This window comes from Acyrthosiphon pisum, chromosome A1 (assembly GCF_005508785.2).
Source record: "Acyrthosiphon pisum isolate AL4f chromosome A1, pea_aphid_22Mar2018_4r6ur, whole genome shotgun sequence".
Lineage (NCBI taxonomy): Eukaryota > Metazoa > Arthropoda > Insecta > Hemiptera > Aphididae > Acyrthosiphon > Acyrthosiphon pisum.
This window is the reverse complement of record NC_042494.1, coordinates 51,338,377-51,360,356: the sequence shown is the minus strand read 5'-3', so window position 1 is coordinate 51,360,356 and position 21,980 is coordinate 51,338,377. Positions and strand designations below refer to the sequence as shown.

Genomic DNA, 21,980 nt, shown 5'->3' with positions numbered 1-21,980 from the left:
GACATTGTACGTAAGCAGTATCTATTAGCTCATGTAAGCAGTTTCAGAACATGTTACACGACGGCACAGCGCGTCAATACTAAGGGCCCAGTTGTACCGTCTCTGATTAATGTTAACCCGGAGTTTAATCAGCCGAATTTGCCCGGTTAAATATCTGTAATCAGCTGATTAAGCTTAATCGAAGTTTAACCGAAGATGGTGCAACTGGCCCTAAGTGTTAATAAAATAAAAATAGATTTTCCAGTTTTTCCACCATCATACGCAACGGCCGACGACGATGACCAAAATATGGCTGTGTTCATTAAAATTGTTATCTTATATTCTAAACATATTATTATTTATTATTTTTATTATTATAGAAACTTAAAAACAAAATAGTCCAAGATTTAAATTGAATTGTAATTTGTTATTATTATAACATAATATTAACTTATTTTTCCTTTTTTTCAAGTGTAAGCAGTGCTTACAGTGCTTACATGCACGCTACGCCCCTGATAATGATATCTCGATTATCAAAATAATTTTTGATTATTCCCATTCCTAAAAAACACTATCATTATCTAAAGAAGATATCATAATATCATTGTTCGATTTTGCAAAATAATATAGTGACATAATAAAAATATAAAATATAAGCATACTTAATGCTACAAAAGTATCACCTAATATGAAAACTTTTCTATGGAAAATATCTGGCAATTTAAGTTATAGGTAAATGTATCCATTTAAAGCAGTACTATATATACGCAAACAATTGTAATGATTCCAAGTAAAATGGTACTGATGCCATTTTACTTTGCACATTACTAACTGTGATTTCTAATTTTAAAACTTTTTTAAAGTGTCTGAGTATCAAGATAAAACTCTATAATATATTTATACTTAGTACCAAATGATTAAGTGTCAATTAATAATAACCTGTTTTTAAAATATTAATATGAAAGCACCAAAAGTTAATTTGATGGAATTTTATTTGTAGCATAACAACAAGATAACATAATAATAATAATAATAATAATATAATAGGAGGACGCTATATCTGCATGTGTTGTCTCTGTCTTACAAACACAAAACAGCAAATTGTATATTCTGAACAATCTATTTAACTCTGCCCTCAGGTATGTTTATTTAATATAAGAAAGAATTTACCTATTATCAAATTTAGAGGTAAGAGTATTATATACTGAACTTCATAGGTTTTTATTTGGATTTAAATATTAAAGCAAGTTATGAGTATTTTAAATCTTACAAACATTTACCAATTTTGTTATGTATAATATATATGTAGGTATAATTTTGTTCCTCAACCAACCGTAACACATCTACAAAATAATAATGGCTATAGTTTCCGATGCTGAAGTTCAATAAAAAAATAAATTTACAATTTTAAAATAGTATGAGTCTTGGCCGACGGCACAAACTACATACACAATTTGTATTACTTTACACTATAAAGATAGTAACTGCAACAGTCGCCGTCGGCCAAGATCAACTGAACGGGTAATACTTACCTAATTTTTTTTACTTGATTTAAAATGAAAATATAAAAAAACCATTAGGTTTACTAGATAATATTCTTACTTCAGAATTTAATATCAGCTAGGTATATTCACTCCAGGGTATATTAAACACACACGAGTTAAATAGATTATTTAGAGCGTACCATTTGCCATGTCAATTGAGTTTGTAAGAAAGAGACATCGCTAGCAGATAATCATCCTCTTAAGAAACCAGTGCCTCGTGGAGAGGGTTGATGTATAAATATAAAATAATCATAAGTAGGTAGGTATCTATATATATAAGTGATGTTTTTACCTTATTGACTTACCTACGACAAAATTAATAATTTAAGTACTCATTTAAAGTACCTACCTATTTGTTTCGATGAAGTAGGAACGGTGAATCAAAAGAATGATAATGATTGAACGAAACGAATTCGGGGACGTGTTTGTGTAGGTACTTGAGTGATCGCGTATTCGAGTGAATAGTTCACCGAGTTCTGAGACGTGTGCGGACGTGTGTTTATGTGTTTTTTCTTTATTAAGCCTGTTCTACAACATTTCGTAGTCAACCCCCCACACCCTCCAACCTTGTCGTGTCCAGTCCTGTATATCTTTAAGTTAGTCCGTGCTATGATTACTGAACACTGATTATAATAGATGGTAGACATTATATTATTATTATCTATTGGTAAAACAAGCTAACGATACGCGCTCTGGTGGAAACAATTTGTACCTTCCGATTCGAAGTGTATAGATATAATTTTATATTGGTTATTTTACTTTTTATGATAAATTAATTTTGCTATCGAAACTTTATACGCTAAGTCGCTAACTGTATAAGTTGGTAAGTACAATTTCTACTAAAATTATCAAATACATTTAAATAAATATCAATTAAGACAAAATGTATGCGTAATGTAGAGAAAATAAATACAATCTCCCGATCTCAATCTTTTAAACATTCAATGAAAATTTCATGTAACTCAGGTCCTATGTTTTAGAGCTACACCAAAAACCAAAAATCGATTTTGTCGAAGACCGATATTGCGTAAAAATTCCCGTTTTTTCTTAATTTTTTTTTGTTTTACCTGGCGCTTTTGAAAACTTCTATAGGAATTTTAAGCATCCCTAATTCTGTCTCATCAAACAAGATACTGAAGTTGAAAATCGAAGCATTTACCCCAAATACTGATAAAAGACACAGATATAAAAAAAAATAAAAAAATACATGCATGATGCATCATCGTAAAATCAATAAATTCATCGCTCTGTTCAGAATCTAAAATTACTTACTAATGTATTTCTTTGCGGTTCAATTTAACCTAAGTAACATATCGTGCTTATATATGTCTGTAATATTTATTGTCAATGTATTTAAATCATAATATTATATTCCAAGAGCTTCCGTCCATAAATGTATTAAGAAGGAAACATTTAGGTATATAGCCGGCTTTATGAATATCTGGACCTATTAACTATTAAGTGGGTGTTGGGTGTAACTCTGGGACTTCAGAGACAGTAAGATTTTAAGCCTATCGACGAATCAGATTCATTAGATGAAATATGAATACATGAACTTACTATGGATCTAATAATTTATTTTGCAACAGATCGCGGGGCCTTTCAATGCGCGGGGCTCTGTGGAACTTCACAGCATGAACCAACTCCAGTCGGTCCTGGATAGCGTATAGGTACCTGCACAATAATATAGGTTTACGATTTTACGTATACAGTACAGTGGCGTATCTACGGATGGGAGGGGGTCATATCCCCCCCTGAGACCAAATTTTGTACACAATACAACATGTATATTGTATATAATAATATGAATATAATAAGTGTATACGCTGAATATCTATAAAAATTGAATTTCCCCCCCCTTGAAAAAATCCTGGATACGCTAGTGATAAGGTTGGATTTTTCTAACATAGGTATATAAACATTTATATGCACAATAAATAATAAAAACAAGTAGGTACTATATAATATGTATATAAGTATTAAGTATATTACAATATTTATTATTTACATAACGTTGTAAATACTATAATAATAAATTTAGTCAAGAAATTATAAAACAATGTAATTTTAAAGGTGAATATATTAAAATACCTAACCTAGGTTATTAGGATTATTATATAATCGATATTCGATACAAAAATCCAATAAATATAACAATGACAAGTCTATACATACATTTTTAATAGTAGGTACTTAATGTTTTGTCTCATCAGGTTTTTAGGTTATCTAAACGTGAGTGCGTTACAATATCACATAGGTGTAAAATAGACTACCAATAATACTGATATGAATACCAATAAAATTATAGAACGTGTACACATAATCACCACCAACAAACATGCCTGCATAAGTGACAAATATATTTTTAAGACATCCGATTATTGTCGTCGTTAGGGCTGAATTGTATTGAATGCACAGTATTGTACTGTAATTTAACACGAAGCCCATTATAGAAGAAACGAACATTTGAATTAAAAACGACGGATGCGACCAATACTTGAATCTGAAAAATACATATAGAACGGTATATTGATAGCCACTATATAGCCAGGTCTTTATAATATTCTTAGGCAGATGGCCTGCAAAGATCAGTTAGGTATAGCCGTATAAGTATGGTGTTGGTGTATAATATAAAATATAATATACATATAGGTATAAAGTACATAAAAATCGAAATTCAATATATATTTTAATATTTTTAATATAATCGTAATATGTTTGGGAAAAACTACATAAGTATGCAAGTTTTGTAAACTGAAGAGTGAAGATATTTAATTATGTATAAACAATGAAAAACACGAACTAGGTCAAAATATACATATGGAAATTTTGGAACATTGCGACGAAAATATTAGGTAATAATTAATATTAAACGTAAATTCACCATGTGCTTTACATGCCGCGTTTTGGAAACAGTTTTATAGAATATAGTTTCATATATTACTAGAACTTTACCTATATTCTACCATATAGGTGGGTTCATTTAACTAAAAAAAATATAACAATATTTAAAAAAAAAAGTAATTTTCCTCATTGTGTATTTTTTTCTGCAGATAAGTAAATATACCTACCTAAATGTAGCAACTAAAGAAGTATATTTCTTATTATTATATAACGTGAGCTTGACTAATTTATATATATTATACCGAGTACGTTAAATTATAACTCAAAATGGTTATAATATACCTATTACCTATAGAGTTTTCTCATGAAAATAACTTATTAAAGATATTCAACGGCCAAAACTGAAGAATTGAAATATTTCCGGCTATTAAGTATTAACGTCTAGCATAGGTAATAGGTAAAAATACAATAAATTAACTCAATTAAGCGTGATGAAGTTCGGATCGCATATATATAGGTACATATGTTATATATATATATATAAATAAACTAGCTGATCCCGTGCACTTCGTTGCTCGTTAAATGTACAAACTCTAGAGTACGTCTCTACACGTACCTGTACACGTCGTCTAGATCGTTCGAAAAATACGAGTATATCAGAAGGGGCGGAATCATGAACAGGGACGAATAGTACATAAGCCCGAGATTGCCCATTTGCCTATTGTCGTTCAGTTTTCTCTTGGTGAACACGCCGTTGGCGGCCGTCAGCAGATCGTTGAACAACACAAATGCGTACATGCTTATGTTCAACTCGATGTCGTCGCCGACCGCGACTATGGCAGCGCCGGCCACCATCATGGCCACGGAAAGTTTGACGAGCGGATCGGCCACGACGCCCAGAAAGTAGTATTCGCCCGACATGGTCATCGGTATGGCCAGACGCCTGAGCACAGTAAACGTGGGCAAGCTCAGCTCCTTGGTGCCGGCCAGGCCCAGTACCGCGTTGCCCAGATGGATCAGCGGCATCGGAAACACGTCGACGAACGTGCGTCCATCGATGTCCGGGAACGTTACCCGGCCCAGCAGCTTGGCCGCGTACAGCATGGTGGCCGTGACAAGCATCTGGGACGCGGCCAGAAACCGGTATGATGGGAACCCGTAACCGGTCAACACGGACTTATTAACGATCGTGATCAACGTCGATGCGGCCGCGTACAAAAACGCTGTACCGACTTTGGCGAAGTTTAAGTTCCTCGGCAGTTGCTGCTGCATTTTATATTTGTATTTTAATCAATGATTCAACGACTGGCGGTTTGGTGGCTAGTCGAGCTGTATTACATTATATTTTTAACGATGATCTGCAATAATAAAATAATTATTTGACTGTATGTCTGCATATATAGGTACTTAGTCAATAGTCATTGCAGTAGGGTACTTGGTATCTCTGTGTATTTGACAATATAGCACTGAACTATTCGTAAGGTATTTATTGGCAAAAATTAGTAAATTACAATCCACAGCATTTTTATTATATTTGCGGTGATATACCTACCTAGGTACGATGCGTATACATTAAGCGATGCAATTAAAGTCAGGTAGGTAGGTATATCGTCGATTACTCTAAATGAAACTAGGCAACAGCTATCGTTACGAAATAAAAAAAAAAACATAAATTATATACGAATTCTTTACATATTATTTTCAACATAACTGTTAGAAGAATTTATTGCTTTTTTTTTCTTTTTAAATTGTAATTTTTGGGTAATTTAGGTAATTTAGGTAATATGGTTTACAATGCATTAAGCTCACATATTTATTGATAAAATTATTATATTAATGATAACTAATATTAATATTATATGCCCGGACATCAAAACATTATTATCGTGTGAAGAATAAACATTATATTTTAAGAATAGATACGATTGTCAATTCAGGGGCGTGCTCACGGGGGGGGGGGGTGGTCATGGGGTTCAAACCCCCTCCATTGACCGTATTATTATTTATTATAAAACAAATAATGCATCTTTATAATGTACTTGCCGAATTATATTATCATAAAATTTCCCAATTCGTATTTTATCGTTAAATGCTTCCAACTTCGAATATGTACACTGCCCCGCAGTTGCCGATACTTTTAATATACTTTTAATAGGTACTCAAAATATAAATTTGTTTTTTAGGCTTTCAGTATTTATTTTCTGGAACTTATTCAGAAAACTTTGATGATCTTGTTGAATTTTACCTCGATACTGATAAGCTAACAGTTAAAAGCTTTAAGCTGAACTACATATATGGTATATCAAACTTAATAAGCATGTAAAATATCCAAAAAATTGTTTAGAAGCGTTGAGACAGTGTGATAAAGAAACAAGCCTGGATGAAAGGGGGGCAGGAGAGCCATGGCCATTTAGCAAGAAAAAAAGCTTGTAAATTATAATTTATAAATAAAGTGATACATTAATACATTATTCATTATTTATTGCTATGTGCCTTTATACCTAATATGTTTTAAATGAGGCCCTTGTATGAAAAAAAATTATTAAATAATATACAATGTGTTCCAGGGTGAAGTGACCGGCCAATGTCATATGAAAGTATACCAAAAATGATGAAGAAATACTCTTTAAAGATTGAATCTAACTTTTTATTTTTTTAGTTATGAGCAATTAACTTCTTTTTATCAAATCCATGCGTATCACGCATTTGTTTATGTATCTTCAAAACTTTTTAACATTTTGACGTAATTTTATTTTTATTTTAAAGCTATTTAATTATCCTATTAACTGACATACGCAATTAAACCAGAAATGTGCTAATTATTTTTATTAAATTTAAAAAAAGAAAAAAAAGTTGGCAAAAATTAGCTTTTTTAAAAGAAAATTGTACATTGTACCAAATAATTTATTATTAATTATGAGTTTTTGTTTTTTGTATTATAACTAAAATTTACCGAATAGTATAAAATTGGATAGAACCCGATTGCGTACGATTTACCTTTTTGAGAACACGATTGCGTATGTTTGCTGTGTAACAATGGAAACCCGTAAAACAACACGATTTCGAGTGCAACGTTGCCAAATTTATAAATACACAAAAAGTTCACCATGAATACACAATATAAGTACGTATATTTGCAATATAACAGTAAGTTCAAAAATATATAAGAAAAAATCTAAACCTTATTTAAAATAAGTTACAGTATAAACTATGAACTATGTATGAGAATCGTCATTATTGATTTTCAATCCTTAGCTATACAAATTGAACACTTTATAATTTTTAACTACGTCCTAAATCTATATTACTCGTCTAATCTATATTACTTTAGTACCGGACTATCTACCAGTAACAATTATAAATCCAACACACCACCCGGATTTTTACACTTACCGAAAATAGCAGCAAAAACTACATAGGTACATAGGTACATAATAAATAATAATTAAATACAATTACTGATCACTAATTAATACATATAAAATCATTTAAATATCGTCATTGAAATAATTATCAAACTAAAAACGATCGAAACAATATTACCAAATCATTCAAATTTTTCATTTTTATTAGTATAGCACAGGTCAACTAACAAAATGTACAGCGGACAGCGGTTATAACTTATAAGTAGTGTGAACTTTTATTTCACAAATCACGATAATCATTTGATATTTCTAGTTTCGTCTATATGTGACTTTCGACGTGACAACTTTGCACAAAAATAACGTACGCAATCGTGTTATGAAAAAGGTTGAAAAAAGTACCACCGATAAGCATCGTACGCAATCGTATTCTACCCATAAAATTAAACGAATGTCGACCAATATTAACCGACTCAATCCTAGGAAAACTAAGATTGTGATGATTAACATGAATATATTATGAAAACTAAACTTTCAAGGTATTCTAGGTATATTAATGTGTTATTCAGTATAATTCAGCAGAATAATACAAAAAATAAAAACCCATACCAAGTAATAAATTATTTGGAATAATACACGATTTCCTTTAAAAAATGCTAATTTTTGCCAACTTTTTTCTACTTTTTTAATTTAATAAAAATAATTAGTGCATTTCTAGTTCAATTGCGTATTTTGGAGTGTTGATAGGACAATTAAATAGCTTTAAAATAAAAAAAAATACATAAAAATGTTAAAAACTTTTGAAAATACATAAACAAATGCGTTATATGTATGATTTTGATAAAAAAAATTTGCCCATAACTTAAAAAATAAAAATGTTAGACCCAATCTTTAAAGGCTATTTCTTTATCATTTTTGGTATACTTTTATATGACGTCGGCTGGTCACTTCACCCCGGAACACATTATATACATTAGTATTTTTTTTTCATACAAGGGCCTCATTTAAAACTTTGGCCCCTGGGCCTCAAAATGTCTTAATCCGGGCCTGTAAAGAAATATTTCCCAATATACATTTTCTATTAAAAATACTATGCACTTTACCTGTTTCAACATCCACCCCCGAGAGAACTTTTTCTTGTCTCAAAAGATTGAAATCTTATCTACGAAACACAATGACTGAGGTATTTTCTGGATATTAAAATAAAAATGTATATCAATTTTTTGACATTTTATTGGTTTTAGACTCGACTTAATGGCTTAGCTATGTTAGCTGTTCATAAAGAAATTCCACTAACAGCAGAAAACGTTTTAAATTAATCGAGCAAAAAATCAAGAAAACTACATTTTGTTCTTCAATTTTTGAATGTATATTGTATATTAGTATAATAGTTTCTATATTAGCAATATAATATTTAAATCTATAAATAATTGAATTTGTTATTGATTAAAAAACAAAAAAAAAAATGTTTGTTAGGTAAAAGACTAGCTCCTTCAATTTTACTTGAAAACTCCCCCAACATAAATTTTCTGAGCACGCCCCTGAATTTGTCATACTATGACTTATGAGAGCATAATAGTATAATACTTACAGTGTATCTTTTGGCATACGCTCCTTCGAGCTATAAACCTGCGTATAAGGTCGCGATGAACTTTTCAGTTGACAGTCCATTGACTAATTCTTGATGAATTGCCTTTAACCTAACATAGACAAATAAAATATAAATTATATTCCGCAACATAGATTATAATTACAACAAAGATGACGAACAAAAATTAAGTGGAAAACAGATAGGTATGTAATAATTTAAAGCTTAAAGCTGCATGTAGACGATCCTTTTGAAAAACCTAGTAAAATACTGCATCGTGAACTATTAAAGGGAGATATTAGTACCTACATGGACGATTTAATTAATTATAATAATATATCAATATAGCAGCACCAATATAATGTGTGCCTAACAATGTATGCATAGCAATAATGTAAAATAATAGGACGAAAATATGCAATAATTAAATAATATACGATGATTTATTATAGTTAAACTGTTATTTTACAAATTACAATAATACTATTACTCACGGTATAACAAGCAGAGCGCAGATCTGGCCAGCTGCTTGCTTACATATACATAGGTAACACAAATACGACACAATGCTAACAAATGTGAAATGATAATATAATTAATAACAAAATAATAAAATAGCACGAATGAAAAAACAACACGACGTGTGCTACTTGTAAATGCGGGTGTAATCGTGGGAGCAACTTAAAAAAATTGCGGTTTTGTGAATAAAAATCTTATTACAATAATTAATGAAAACTTTATGTGCTTTGGGCGAAAAATCTGTGTTTTCGCGGATGATTGCAATTCGCGACGCGCGTTTGAGTGTGTACCAATACTGTGTAATGTGTATGTTCGAAAAATTTATTGTGGAAATGTGGATACTGTCACGGATGCATTATTATTTATTGCTATCAGTAGCTAATGTAATAACTAATATGAGTATAATTATATTCCGATAATTATATTATTTTAGGTGCGTGTTCATCCGCCCAGGTGACCCGTGAACAGTATGACGGCTGATTCGATGATATTATTTTCGGCTGTAAAATAAGCGCAAAATATGACCCAAACGCTACCCAAAAGAACAAAAATAAATATGCCATAAGCGCAAAAAAAATTACCTTTTTGATAACCCATAAGCGCAAATTAATTTTATAAAAATAATGTATTTTATTAAAATCATTTAGTTATTAATACTATGTTATTCGTGATTATAAAATGAATTAAAAAAATTTAAATTACATATTAGTAGTAAATATTAATTGGTATAAAAACACAATCAAGATAATCAATTTAATTTAAAACATTATAATTAAGAATTTACATTAGAAAAAAAAATTTATTTAATTTTATGTAATTAGTATAATATTATAAATAATACCTTAATATTAAATTTTAAATTTGAAGCCCACAGTTTTTAAGTAATCCAATCTTGAATTTTTTTTTTTCTATGTATAAGTTCCATGCTTTTATATCGGAGTTGATTTTGGAGCTGCGTTTTGTAGTTTTTCGTCCGTTTGATTGTATTTTTAAGTAAACCGGCTGATGTTGTTTGAGTTAAAAATAACTCAAAAGTCATAATTTAATAATCTATATAGGTTAGTCATTTGATATAAGTTTGTATTGTATCTGTAATATTATATATTAGTTATCTTAAATGATTATCAACCGTCACCGTAATTTGTTACGATAACATTCGATGATACTAAACTTCATCTGAACTCGATCACTGTTATTGTATTTTTGAATTATTATAAAAATACTATGTTGTATACCTATATAATTTAATTTATTAATTAATAATTTTAAAATGAAACCTATAATGTAACAGATACAATATTGTATCAGGTAATACAATTTATTTTTGCGCTTTTATACCACTACTACTAAGGTACAAAAGAGCAAATTCGTTTTGCGCTTTTGGGTTTCACCGTTATTTTCTATTATTTTCTTTCAACATGAAGTTATTAATTGTTAATTAATAGTAAATTAAATAGTTTATTAACTATTATAACTGTTGAATTCGAGATTTTAAAAAGTTATGAATAACAATAAAATTGCCCTATTTTTTGCAACCTGAAATCACCTTTGAAATTGAATATTTAGCGTTATTTCTTCTAGAAAATGGTCACCACTCATCAGGCACAAAAGTGGTAAACTTCATGGTAAATTTTTTTATTTAAAACAAATCATTACTAATCTTTATTATTTATAAATAAGTTAAAACTATAGCACGCTAGTAACTCGATATAAGGAAAGTAGATAGAGGAAAAGTCTATGAATCATTTAATAAAAATATGTAACCATAACAACAAAAATCTTACGAAAAATCGGTCAGACAAACGAAATCCTGCTCAATAACATATTTGTGTTAATACTGAAGATATTTTTAACAACTAACTTTAGTTAATAGGTCCATACTTAGTATGTAGGCATGATTAACTAGTTAGTTAGTTAATCATGTATGTAGGTACCTACAAATTATAATTAATAGATAATTATACTCGTACTGCCTAGCGGTACTGTCTGTATTAGTGATAGTTATAATAAAAGCCGTCACTAGATAGCTCTGCCGTCAAACACTCTTTGATACGCTGTGTCGAGAGGTGTCGTTGATGCTTTTTCAGAACATTCAACTGTTTTCTTGTATACGTTCATCAATTTAACAATATAATCGACTAAAACAGTGAGTCAGACAATATTTCAGTCATTGAATTCAGTCCCTATAGTGCCGAAATGTCATGTGCCAGTCAGTGCGCTACTTGTGTTGAGCAGCCGGCACCTGTTACAAGTATGGGCCAGTGTCAATGGGAACTTTAAGATCATACTTCACAGGATCATTTCTGTAGTATGCATCGTCCCCTCCAGGTGCAAATCTGGAGTCGTCATTGGCCACGATGATGAGACTTGTCCATGTGCCAGAGCGTGAGATCGCTGGTGGTCTGCTGTTCGCAGTGATGATCATTCAGCAACGATGATCGCAACCAGCTCTGCTGGAAGGTATATGGACAGTCTGAGTGGTCCACTTTAAATCATTGAAATATGAACCAATTAATTTCACGCTTGGAGAGTTTTGCACTGTTGAGTCTATATATAACACGGCGGTATTATTATTATATTATAGAATAACTATATATTATATACATACTACAACATTGTATATTATAAAATATGATATAAAAATAATTGTAAATTGTTATAATAATAATAATAATAATAATTGTAGACTACAACTACGACCTTATAATACGGTAGATCACTCGCTACACGACACTCCTCCTGACACTCAGTGATATTCGTCCTCGCAATCCATCCATCTCAGCCCCGTCTGCTTCCGTTGCCGCGCACTGCCAAACCCTGAAACGTCAGCATCGTTTCCGCGGGTTTGATGATGCTGACGTCCGTGTTTCTACGTTACACTGTATCTGACATTTATTTGTACATTTTTTTTCTCTTCTTTAATTTTAGACTTTAATTAGTTTAGTATTATTAACATATTATAACTGATCATGCAAATTGTACTTTTAACTCGCTGTTCTCTATCACAAGCTCGGTTTTTGGGATAGTATCATCAGCATTTTTATATTTTGAATACCTATGTGGCTATGTATTTTCAATTTATATACCTACTTTGTAATTATTAATATTGTAGTAAATGATGATTCAATAAATAAAAAATATATTTTTTACAAGCATTTGAAGTCAGAAATTGGAATATTGGATATTCACCCGTAAATTAACAAATTCTTATACAACGGTTTTCTTATTTTTTCGTTATTCAAAAACTATTAACTATTATGAAATTTTCATCAAATGTTTCTTTTTTATCATTTTCTATAAATGAAAAATTTGTCTCTTTTTGAGTTATTCATAAACATTTGAAATTTTTTAGTTTTTTTATTCTATGATTTTCAATAAAATTGTATTCGTTTGAAAATGTAATCCAATAGAATAGGTATATTCCTTATAAGTTGTTATTATAATAGCAGTTGATATTATTTAATATTAAAAATCTATGGGCACAATTTTTTTTATAAGTATTTAAAGTTCAGATGTTAACGAAATTTATCAAAACCTTTTTTTTTTTAAATTTTTTATTAGATAATATACAATCTATGCACAAAGGTATAATAAGAATATGTGCTAGGATAAGTTTTAGCATGAAAAGGGTGAGGGAAGAAACCATCCAGTGATCGCACTTCCTGATCAAAACCTTGAAATCAAAAACAAAAATCCATATTATTAAAACTAAGAATAATGGTTTTAGTTATTTTGCTGTAACTCAAAAATATTATTCGTGGGTGTATGAAACTTTTAGATTTAGAGTATATTATTATATTGTATAGGCACAATGATATTTTAAAATGTAATTCTTTGACAAAAATGAATTTAACCTACTGTTGTACACTAATATTGTACTAATGCCTAATAGTAAAATAAATTACTTTGATCATAATAATATCATCCAATATACTTAGTATTTAGTAATATCATAGGCTTTGCTCAGAATTGTTTATTAATTTTTTTTTAACTATTCAATTTGATTATTTATACAAGTATGCTACAATGACACAAGGTCTCTTCAGAATTGTTTTTTTGTGTGCAATGATGTATCAATGAATTCATATATTACACATCCATTACAACAACATGCTCAACAATTACCTACTGTACAGCTGAGAGGTACCCACTTGTCCACCTTTTTTTGTTATATGAATCTTATTTATTTAATATTTTTAAATTTCTTTTGAATGTGAACATTAGAAAATTTTATTTTATAAAGAGATGGGAGTATGGGACTCTAGGGTTGGGACAATGCCCATCTTACCTTGATATTGTGTATACTGTATGTCTGTATATTTACACAAATATTTCAGTTGACAAGATTATTTTAACTGATACACATTACATAAGGTCAAAAATACAATTAAAGTTTTTAATAATGAATCAGTGTACACCTATTCAGGCTATATAATGTCTATTTTGCTATTCATATTAACATATTTGAATATTAATAATGAAAGAACTAAAAAAAATAAAAATAAACATAAAATAATCATAATATTATATTATTATTTATACGGCTATATATAATAATATATTTATTTATTTATTTATTTATTTATTTGTCATAAATCATGATATCCACGATTACACAAAGACATAATAATATGTGGCATATGGAGTTGTCCCCTGACTCTCCCTACAAATCTGAAAAAACATTTTCCTGAATCTAGTTTTTTTTTTAATTATAAAAATATTTCATGAAGAGGACGCCACACGGACAGTTGTTGTCTCCTTCTTACAAGTGCGTAACATAGCAAATTTACGCTCAGCAGATAATGTTCAGTTCCGTTAGTTCAAAAATTAGACTGAATCAGTCTATTATGAAACTTCATGGTAAGAACATATGTGTTCATATGTTGGTTTTTTACGATTATACAGTTTTTAAGTAAGTTATAACCATTTTTAATAATATTATATACTATATTATGTACTCATATAATACTTGCTAAAAAATTAAATTATCGTAAAAAACCAACAAACGTTAATGAATAATTAACTGACCTTTTTAAAATCAAATCTCTATTTAAATATACAAAAGAATAGTCACTCTCTAGACAATTTTTGAATTCTAGAACAATAGATGGATCACTCCTGCAAACCTCTCTTGGCAATTTAAGATTAGATAAATAACACTTTGGAACAATTGGTAAATGGCAAGCTTTCATTATATATTATAATAAATAATTTCAAAAGTGAGTTAAAATTGTGAATTAAGAGAACGTTTTACCCAAATGTTTTATTTCCGCCTTACAAGGTAACATAGCAAATTTTACGCTCAGCTCAGATAACATTAAGCTCTGTTGGTTTAAAAATTAGAGTGAATCGACCTCTTGTAAAATTTAAAAGTAAGATTATTATCTAGACAATATCATTGGCATCTTATTATATTCTAATTTTAAAGTGAATTATGAGTATTTAAAGATGTACAAACAATTTACAATTTTTAATTACTTATAACTCGCTTTAAAATAAAAATATAATAAAAAGCCTATGAGATTGTCTAGATAATAGCCATACCTTTTCATTTTTTAAGACGACAATTCACTCTAATTTTTAAACTAATGGAGCTAAACGTGATCGGCTGAGCGTAAAAATTGGTATATTACGCACTTGTAAGACAGAGACAACACTTGTCACATTCTCTATTTTTCTACGAGATGTTATAATAGAAAATAATATTTTCAACAAATATTACCTAACATGGACGGCATATATTCAAACATTCAATACTATGTAGGTAGTTTTACAAAACAAAAAAAAACAATTTTTAAAATGTTTTTAGATATAGGTTTCTTAATTATTACTAAATGAAATAATGATATTATTTCAGTCATAAACTCATGTCTCTTTAAAAAATAAACAATTCATGTATAAATTTATTATTTATGCAATTTTTTTTAACACATTTTTTGATGTTTGAGATTTAAATAAGAACATAAATGTCATAAATAAATTGATTTTTTGTTATTTATCAATATAATTAGATGCTTTACAAATAATTACTATAAATGTCAGATATATACAATAAAAATGTACATTAGTTGCTAAATTTTAAAAATAATTATAAATTGTTGAACAAATAAGTTTAAATTTATTTTAGGTATCTAAATGTAAAAAGGTAGTTTTCTACCTTTGGAAGATGGAATAGCTCCAGTTTTTCTAAGCCGCCTTACAGCTTCCCTTAAGTGTTTAGGATGTAATGGTCCTGAATCTTCTTGAGCTTCCATTATGTCAAGAGCTAAAATGAATACCCAATCAAATTTATGACTATACCCAGACAGCAATTTCTTGTTTATTAATATTATTATAACATTTTAATAACGAATAATATTAGTATAACGTTATGTTAATACTATTATAATATTATCATTACAAAATGCTGTCTGGGTACAAATATAAGTAAACATTTTCAATTACCTTCCTCAACTATTTCACCAATAAAAACTTTTGCAATACCCGACATGGCAATTACAACATTTTGAGATACAGAATTTCCAGTAATGGTTTGTACGATCTAAGCATTTAAATATAACACATTTGTATTTGTTTAATTATTAATTAAAATGTTGTTATAATGTACATGAAATAAATACAAACCCTTTTAATTGCTGCTTTAGGAAACACCGATCTTCTAAACATTTCATATCTATCCAATTGTTCTTCAGTGAAGTTGGATACAAGAACTCTAGAATAATAATTCAATGTAACGCAAAATCATCATATTATTATGTTTAATGGAATATACCTCATTTTTTCTCTTTCTTCTGCTTCAATTTGTTTTTTACTTTTATCCTTCTTTTTTTTTCCAAATGGATCGGAAGAATTATGTTGATCGTTAGACCGTTTTGGTTCTGGAACTAAAAACAAATCTTCTTGTGAGTAGTCTTTATAACCAGAAGACTCCATTTCTTGATCCTTATTGAACATAATATTTTCCATTTCTTATGAGTTATAATTATTAACAAGATTGAACTTTTACAGTTTTGTTTAGTAACTAGTGTTAAATACGGTCTAAAATTCTAATTCTAAATACTTATACAATTATTTATAAAGTCAGAAAGTTGTTAACCATTAAGTTACTATCAAATAACAAACATTATTAATATATTTTAATATTTTATTTATATCAAGTTAATATTTTAATAGTAATAATTATTATTAATTGATAATTTAAAAATGATAGTACACATTGTACAGTGTAGGAAAAAGTCACTTTTCACAAATTGACGATAAGCAATAGATTTTGGGAATCCTGACTCCTGAGCCCTTGAATTCTCTTATCAAATATTGCTAGCTGATTAGCGAACATCCTCATTATCTCAATATTCTCTGATCGGAAATCGGAATTAGTAATTCATAATTCATATTTCGTATTTACCAATTTGTACTTTCGCAGTTTCGCAGTAACTCTTAACTATCATACTATATTATACTTTACTATTTATAATAGTATATTATAGTAATAGAACATTTGGAAGATCCTTTGTAAAGCTTTTTGTATTTTAAACTACTATCCGATGGTAACAACTGATTCACTTTTATTTCATAGTTACAACGCATTGTATGAATGATTTTTGAAACGTTTATACATCCAATTTCGTTTTACTGAATAGCTGCTGGCTGTTACTGATTAATGCGTTTAACTTTTGATTAGTAAGCACTAAATACAAATATATTATATATATATTTTATTGCTCTGAGCATTTACATTTCTTATTAATATTATTCACAACATAATGTTGCCTTCCAAAGGTTATTTCAAGGCTCTTGAATGTCCATATTATACTGGCTCATTCTGCGATCGACCATATTGTCACTTCAAGCATAGTAAACAAGATTTTTTGTCTGATACAAACTGTCAAATTGTTGCTGAAACAGAAAACAAGCCTGTTGTCACTGCATCTGATAAATCAAAGTCGCCTGAAGAACCAAGATTAAAACAAAAGGTAAAATCTAAAATTATTGAATATATACCTAAATGTATTAAGCCAAAGAATCCTGAATTGGGTGTCAAATCTTCTACTTATGGTTCAACTACTGAAACTGGTAAAAAAGATATTCCCATACTCGAATATATACCTTCGTGTGTCAATGATATAAATTTAGATTTTGAACTTGAACAAAGTAATAATGAATTTAATAGAAAAGAGCAAACAGAATCAATTAACTACACTGAAGGAATTTCAACAACTTATGATATTAGTACTAATAGTACTAAACAGAATACAGGTATTTCAGAATATATACCTACTGTTATTGAAAAACCTTCAGATAAAACTAATAAAACTGAAGATAAATATCATGAACACAGATCATCTTCAAAACGTAAACACGAGTCTTCAAAAAAATCTTCAAGTAGATCTAAGAAACCTAAAAGAGATAAATCTCCAGAACATAGAAAGGACAAAAAAGACAGAGATAATGAGAAAAAATCTGAAAAAAGACATTCAAGAGATAAAAGTATTAATCTTGACACTATGAATACACCTACCATTCCTTCTGGCCCTAAGTCGTTAAAAGAAGTTGTAAAAGAAAAAGTAAAAAAAAAATTAGTTAAACCCGATCCTATAAATTCGGATATAGTGAGTTCCAGAGTCAGTTCAAGTGATGAAGGAAATGATCCGTCAACTGCACTAATCGAATCAAGTTTAAACGAATTTTTTGGTTCAGAAGATTCCGATACTGAGCAAAAATCATGTAATGTTGTAGCAGCTAAAGTAAAAAAACGAATATCTCATATTTCCACAACAAGCATATTTGCACAAATTAATGCTACAACAATTATAAGACCAAGAACTACAAAGTCACTTCATGAAATGGTAGCAAACAGAGTACAATCTATTCAAAATAATGTAATTGGAAGTCATCCAAGTGTCACTACAATTAATTTAAATAGTGATCCTAGTTTACCATCATTAAAGACTAAAAGCCGTATTGCTCATCAGTCAAAAGTTGAACCAAGTACTACAGAGTCTCAAACACCAACAAATTCTAATATAAACAATAAAGAAATAACTGCAAATATAAAATTGAATTTGAGACTAAAATCATTTAAAAACGGAAGTAATATGCCGAATCCTTTACGGCAAAGTTGTTTGGAGAAACTTTATAAAGCCTTCATTAATCACTATTCATCCGAAGAAGCAATTGATAAAGCCCATACAACCGAAGAAGAAGTTCACAGTAAAGCTAAATCATCTGGAATTTATAGAAACCTTATTGTTCAATCTGTAATGAAAGCCAATAAATCACCTCAATTACAGGTTAAGAGTAATCCATATTACCCTTCACACATGTATGGTATATGTCTGTATGAATTATTGAAGAAATATATTCTAACACAAGATGATTTGGAAAAAAACGGTTTTCCACTAATGGGTGATAATAAATTGGCATATATTTCCAAAAATGCTTATTATTACCGACCACTTTCTAAAAAACGCAATGGTGATAAATTTGTATGCATGAATTGTAGAAGTGAGTTTGAAGTTGATAAACGTGGTATGCCTACACTTACATTAACCAAATGCATTTATCATTCTGGCAAACTAAAGTTTGAAAGATCGAAAAATGAAAAATTTTGGGTATGCTGTGACAAAAGACAACATGAATCTGGTTGTGAATCAAGTATTTACCACGTACCTGATAAGTTTGATGAAGATGCCTTGGAAAATTTTGTCGTGACTAAAAGTAAAAAATCTGACAAAAAAGAAGAAATACCAAATTTTTATGCCCTAGATTGTGAAATGGTCAATACTACATTTGGTACTGAAATTGTTCGAGTTACAGTCATCAATCACGAAGGAGAAGAAGTGTATGAATCCAAAGTGAAACCTTTTAATCCTATACTTGATTATAAATCTAAATACAGTGGAATTACTGAGGAATCATTAAGGGGTTGTTCAAAGAGATTGTCTGATGTTCAACAAGATTTATTGAAGATGTTTGATAAAGATTCAATTTTAATTGGTCATAGTTTAGACAGTGATTTAAAAGCATTAAAAATGGTTCATTATAATGTAGTAGATACAAGTGTAATGTATCCCCATAAATATGGTCCTCCGTATAAGTGGGGTTTGAAGTTATTGTCTGAACAACATTTACAAAGAATTATTCAAAGTGAGGAGGGCCATGACAGCAAGGAGGATGCTTTAGCTTCACTGGATTTAGTTTGGAAGAAATTAAAAGAGGATGTGAAGAAATTCAAGCCAGTTAATATAATAAGTATAGGAGGTAGATAAAAGGTAGTTAATGAAATTAACTAAATTTGTTCATATAATGCATTAGACATTAAAATGTGGCCTTAAAAATAATATGATCTCAATATAATTTATTTTTATATTAAAATGTATGATACATTTGAACAAGAATGTAAAGAAGAATACTCTAGTATCAATTGCTGAGGGTAATTTTTTTAAATATAAAATAATATTAATATTAGTTAAACGTATTACTTTAAATGAGTAATGTGAATAAATAAGGTGGACAGTTTCTATTTCATAAAACCAGATATTGATTTTGGTCTGTACCCTTGTAAAAAGCAATAACAGTATAACACTAATTTTTTTTTACTTCTCTTAAAATAAAATAATTTTTTTGTGATAGTTATCTAACTATGTATACATGTATGGTTTATATTGAATTATATAATATGTTGGTGTTCTTCAGAATTATAAGTATATGAATAAAAAAACATAACACATTGAATGTTATTTGTTTTATTAATTTTTAATAATTTAGTGAAAATTAAATCACCTAACATACAATACCCATATTTAGACTTCTGACTTTTTACTAATATAATTTAAAATCATATAGCTTTAAAAAATATTCTTTCGATTATTTTGTATGAATTAATATTATAGTAGTATTTTTACTTCTTTGAATAATTATTGTAGGTAATAATTCTGTTGTGTATATCAAAATTAGCGCACAATCATAGGTACTTCCTGACCTTAATGTCTGTAGAGGCTAGGCGGATAGTTCAATTTTGGGGTTGATAATTTCTGGGATCTAGTGACAAGAACATGAGAGTTATTTAAATACAACATATCACATGTCGCAAATCTCAATGGAGAGGCAGCTGCTGCTCCCTGCATCCACCATTGAAACAGCTATGTTCACAATCCCTGACTGCTGATCTCTTGTCTCAAAAAAAATAACTAAAATACATTTAAATTTATTAATAATATGTTGTTTTCAAAACTTTTATTTAATAAATAAGAATTTTTCACCAAATATTTATGTTAGACATGATATAAATTTTAAAATATTTTTATTTACTTTGTGCTGTTGATAGAAGTTTAATATTTTGGACTTTCAGTTTGAAACCTTCAATAATTCAATTTTTGTTTATGAGTAAAATAGCTTGAAAATTGAATATAAAATTCTTCAAAACTGTCTTACTGGAATCTTAAAAAAATTAGCGTAAAACCTTAAGCCATATATTTTTTTATGACTGATTGAATTTCAAATTTTTACGACATAATAAATATTTACGTGTATAAAATTATGATTTATTTTATATGCAAACAGTTTATGATATTATTTTGTCTTAATTTAAAAATATTAACCGTAGAAACATGAAACTCCTCTATTACTTGCCTATATATAAATTAAGGTTTTCCATTCACAATGAATTTTTCAAAATATTCAGATTCAAATAAACCTTTTTATAATCAAATAATATTTTTGAATTTTAAAACATTTAGTGTGGTCAAAAAGCTTGAAAGTGTAATTCAAATAATCAAATACACATACCCTATAAGTTGTAAACTAAGTTTAGTGGCATTCTTTATTTTACCTATTTATTTAACAAAACACTGTACATTTCTTAACTTACTAAGAATATTACATAGTATATAATTTGATAGTTATTTTTTCAAAATTAAAATTTTAGATATTATATTATGGCCACATCGTATTAAACTTATTACTTGTAAATTGTAATACAGTTTACTCTCGATATTGCATTTAAGTACAAACTTATTATTGTTAGGTATACTATATATTCATAATATATTAGAATATGCATTACTTATTAGATTATTACATGGAAAATATAAAGATTCTAATTTTGAAGCATACCTAGCGAAACAAAATTTTTTTTTTTTTAAT

The 21,980-nt window shown here is 28.9% G+C and overlaps 3 protein-coding genes and 1 non-coding gene across 6 annotated transcripts; 2 read left to right on the top strand and 2 right to left on the bottom strand.

Moving 5' to 3' along the window:
• Nucleotides 1–3,622: 3,622 nt before the first annotated feature.
• LOC100169370 (UDP-sugar transporter UST74c) lies at nt 3,623–10,120 on the bottom strand. 3 transcript variants are annotated; one of them, XM_003247184.4, is made up of 4 exons: nt 9,812–10,120; nt 9,321–9,429; nt 4,984–5,725; nt 3,623–4,026 (listed from the first exon to the last, which is right to left on the bottom strand). In XM_003247184.4, the coding sequence occupies exons 3-4, from the start codon at nt 5,637–5,639 to the stop codon at nt 3,765–3,767; spliced, it is 918 nt and encodes a 305-aa protein (XP_003247232.1). In that variant the 5' UTR covers nt 5,640–5,725; nt 9,321–9,429; nt 9,812–10,120; the 3' UTR covers nt 3,623–3,764. The 3 variants fall into 3 exon arrangements, with proteins under 3 accessions (XP_003247232.1, XP_016663149.1, XP_001946251.2); XM_016807660.2 differs by lacking the exon at nt 9,812–10,120 and adding an exon at nt 9,500–9,714; XM_001946216.5 differs by lacking the exon at nt 9,812–10,120 and having other exon boundaries at nt 9,321–9,714.
• Nucleotides 10,121–12,114: 1,994 nt separating this feature from the next.
• LOC115033981 lies at nt 12,115–12,318 on the top strand. Its single transcript, XR_003839323.1, has one exon. It is a non-coding gene; the product is annotated as a small nucleolar RNA U3 (small nucleolar RNA).
• Nucleotides 12,319–15,759: 3,441 nt separating this feature from the next.
• LOC100165055 (transcription initiation factor TFIID subunit 11) lies at nt 15,760–16,986 on the bottom strand. The gene is made up of 4 exons (XM_001952227.5): nt 16,609–16,986; nt 16,461–16,548; nt 16,281–16,377; nt 15,760–16,101 (listed from the first exon to the last, which is right to left on the bottom strand). The coding sequence occupies exons 1-4, from the start codon at nt 16,800–16,802 to the stop codon at nt 15,968–15,970; spliced, it is 513 nt and encodes a 170-aa protein (XP_001952262.1). The 5' UTR covers nt 16,803–16,986; the 3' UTR covers nt 15,760–15,967.
• Nucleotides 16,987–17,172: 186 nt separating this feature from the next.
• On the top strand, nt 17,173–20,570 carry LOC103310455 (RNA exonuclease 1 homolog). Its single transcript, XM_008188805.3, has one exon. The coding sequence runs from the start codon at nt 17,600–17,602 to the stop codon at nt 20,102–20,104; it is 2,505 nt and encodes an 834-aa protein (XP_008187027.1). The 5' UTR covers nt 17,173–17,599; the 3' UTR covers nt 20,105–20,570.
• The last annotated feature ends 1,410 nt before the right edge of the window (nt 20,571–21,980 follow it).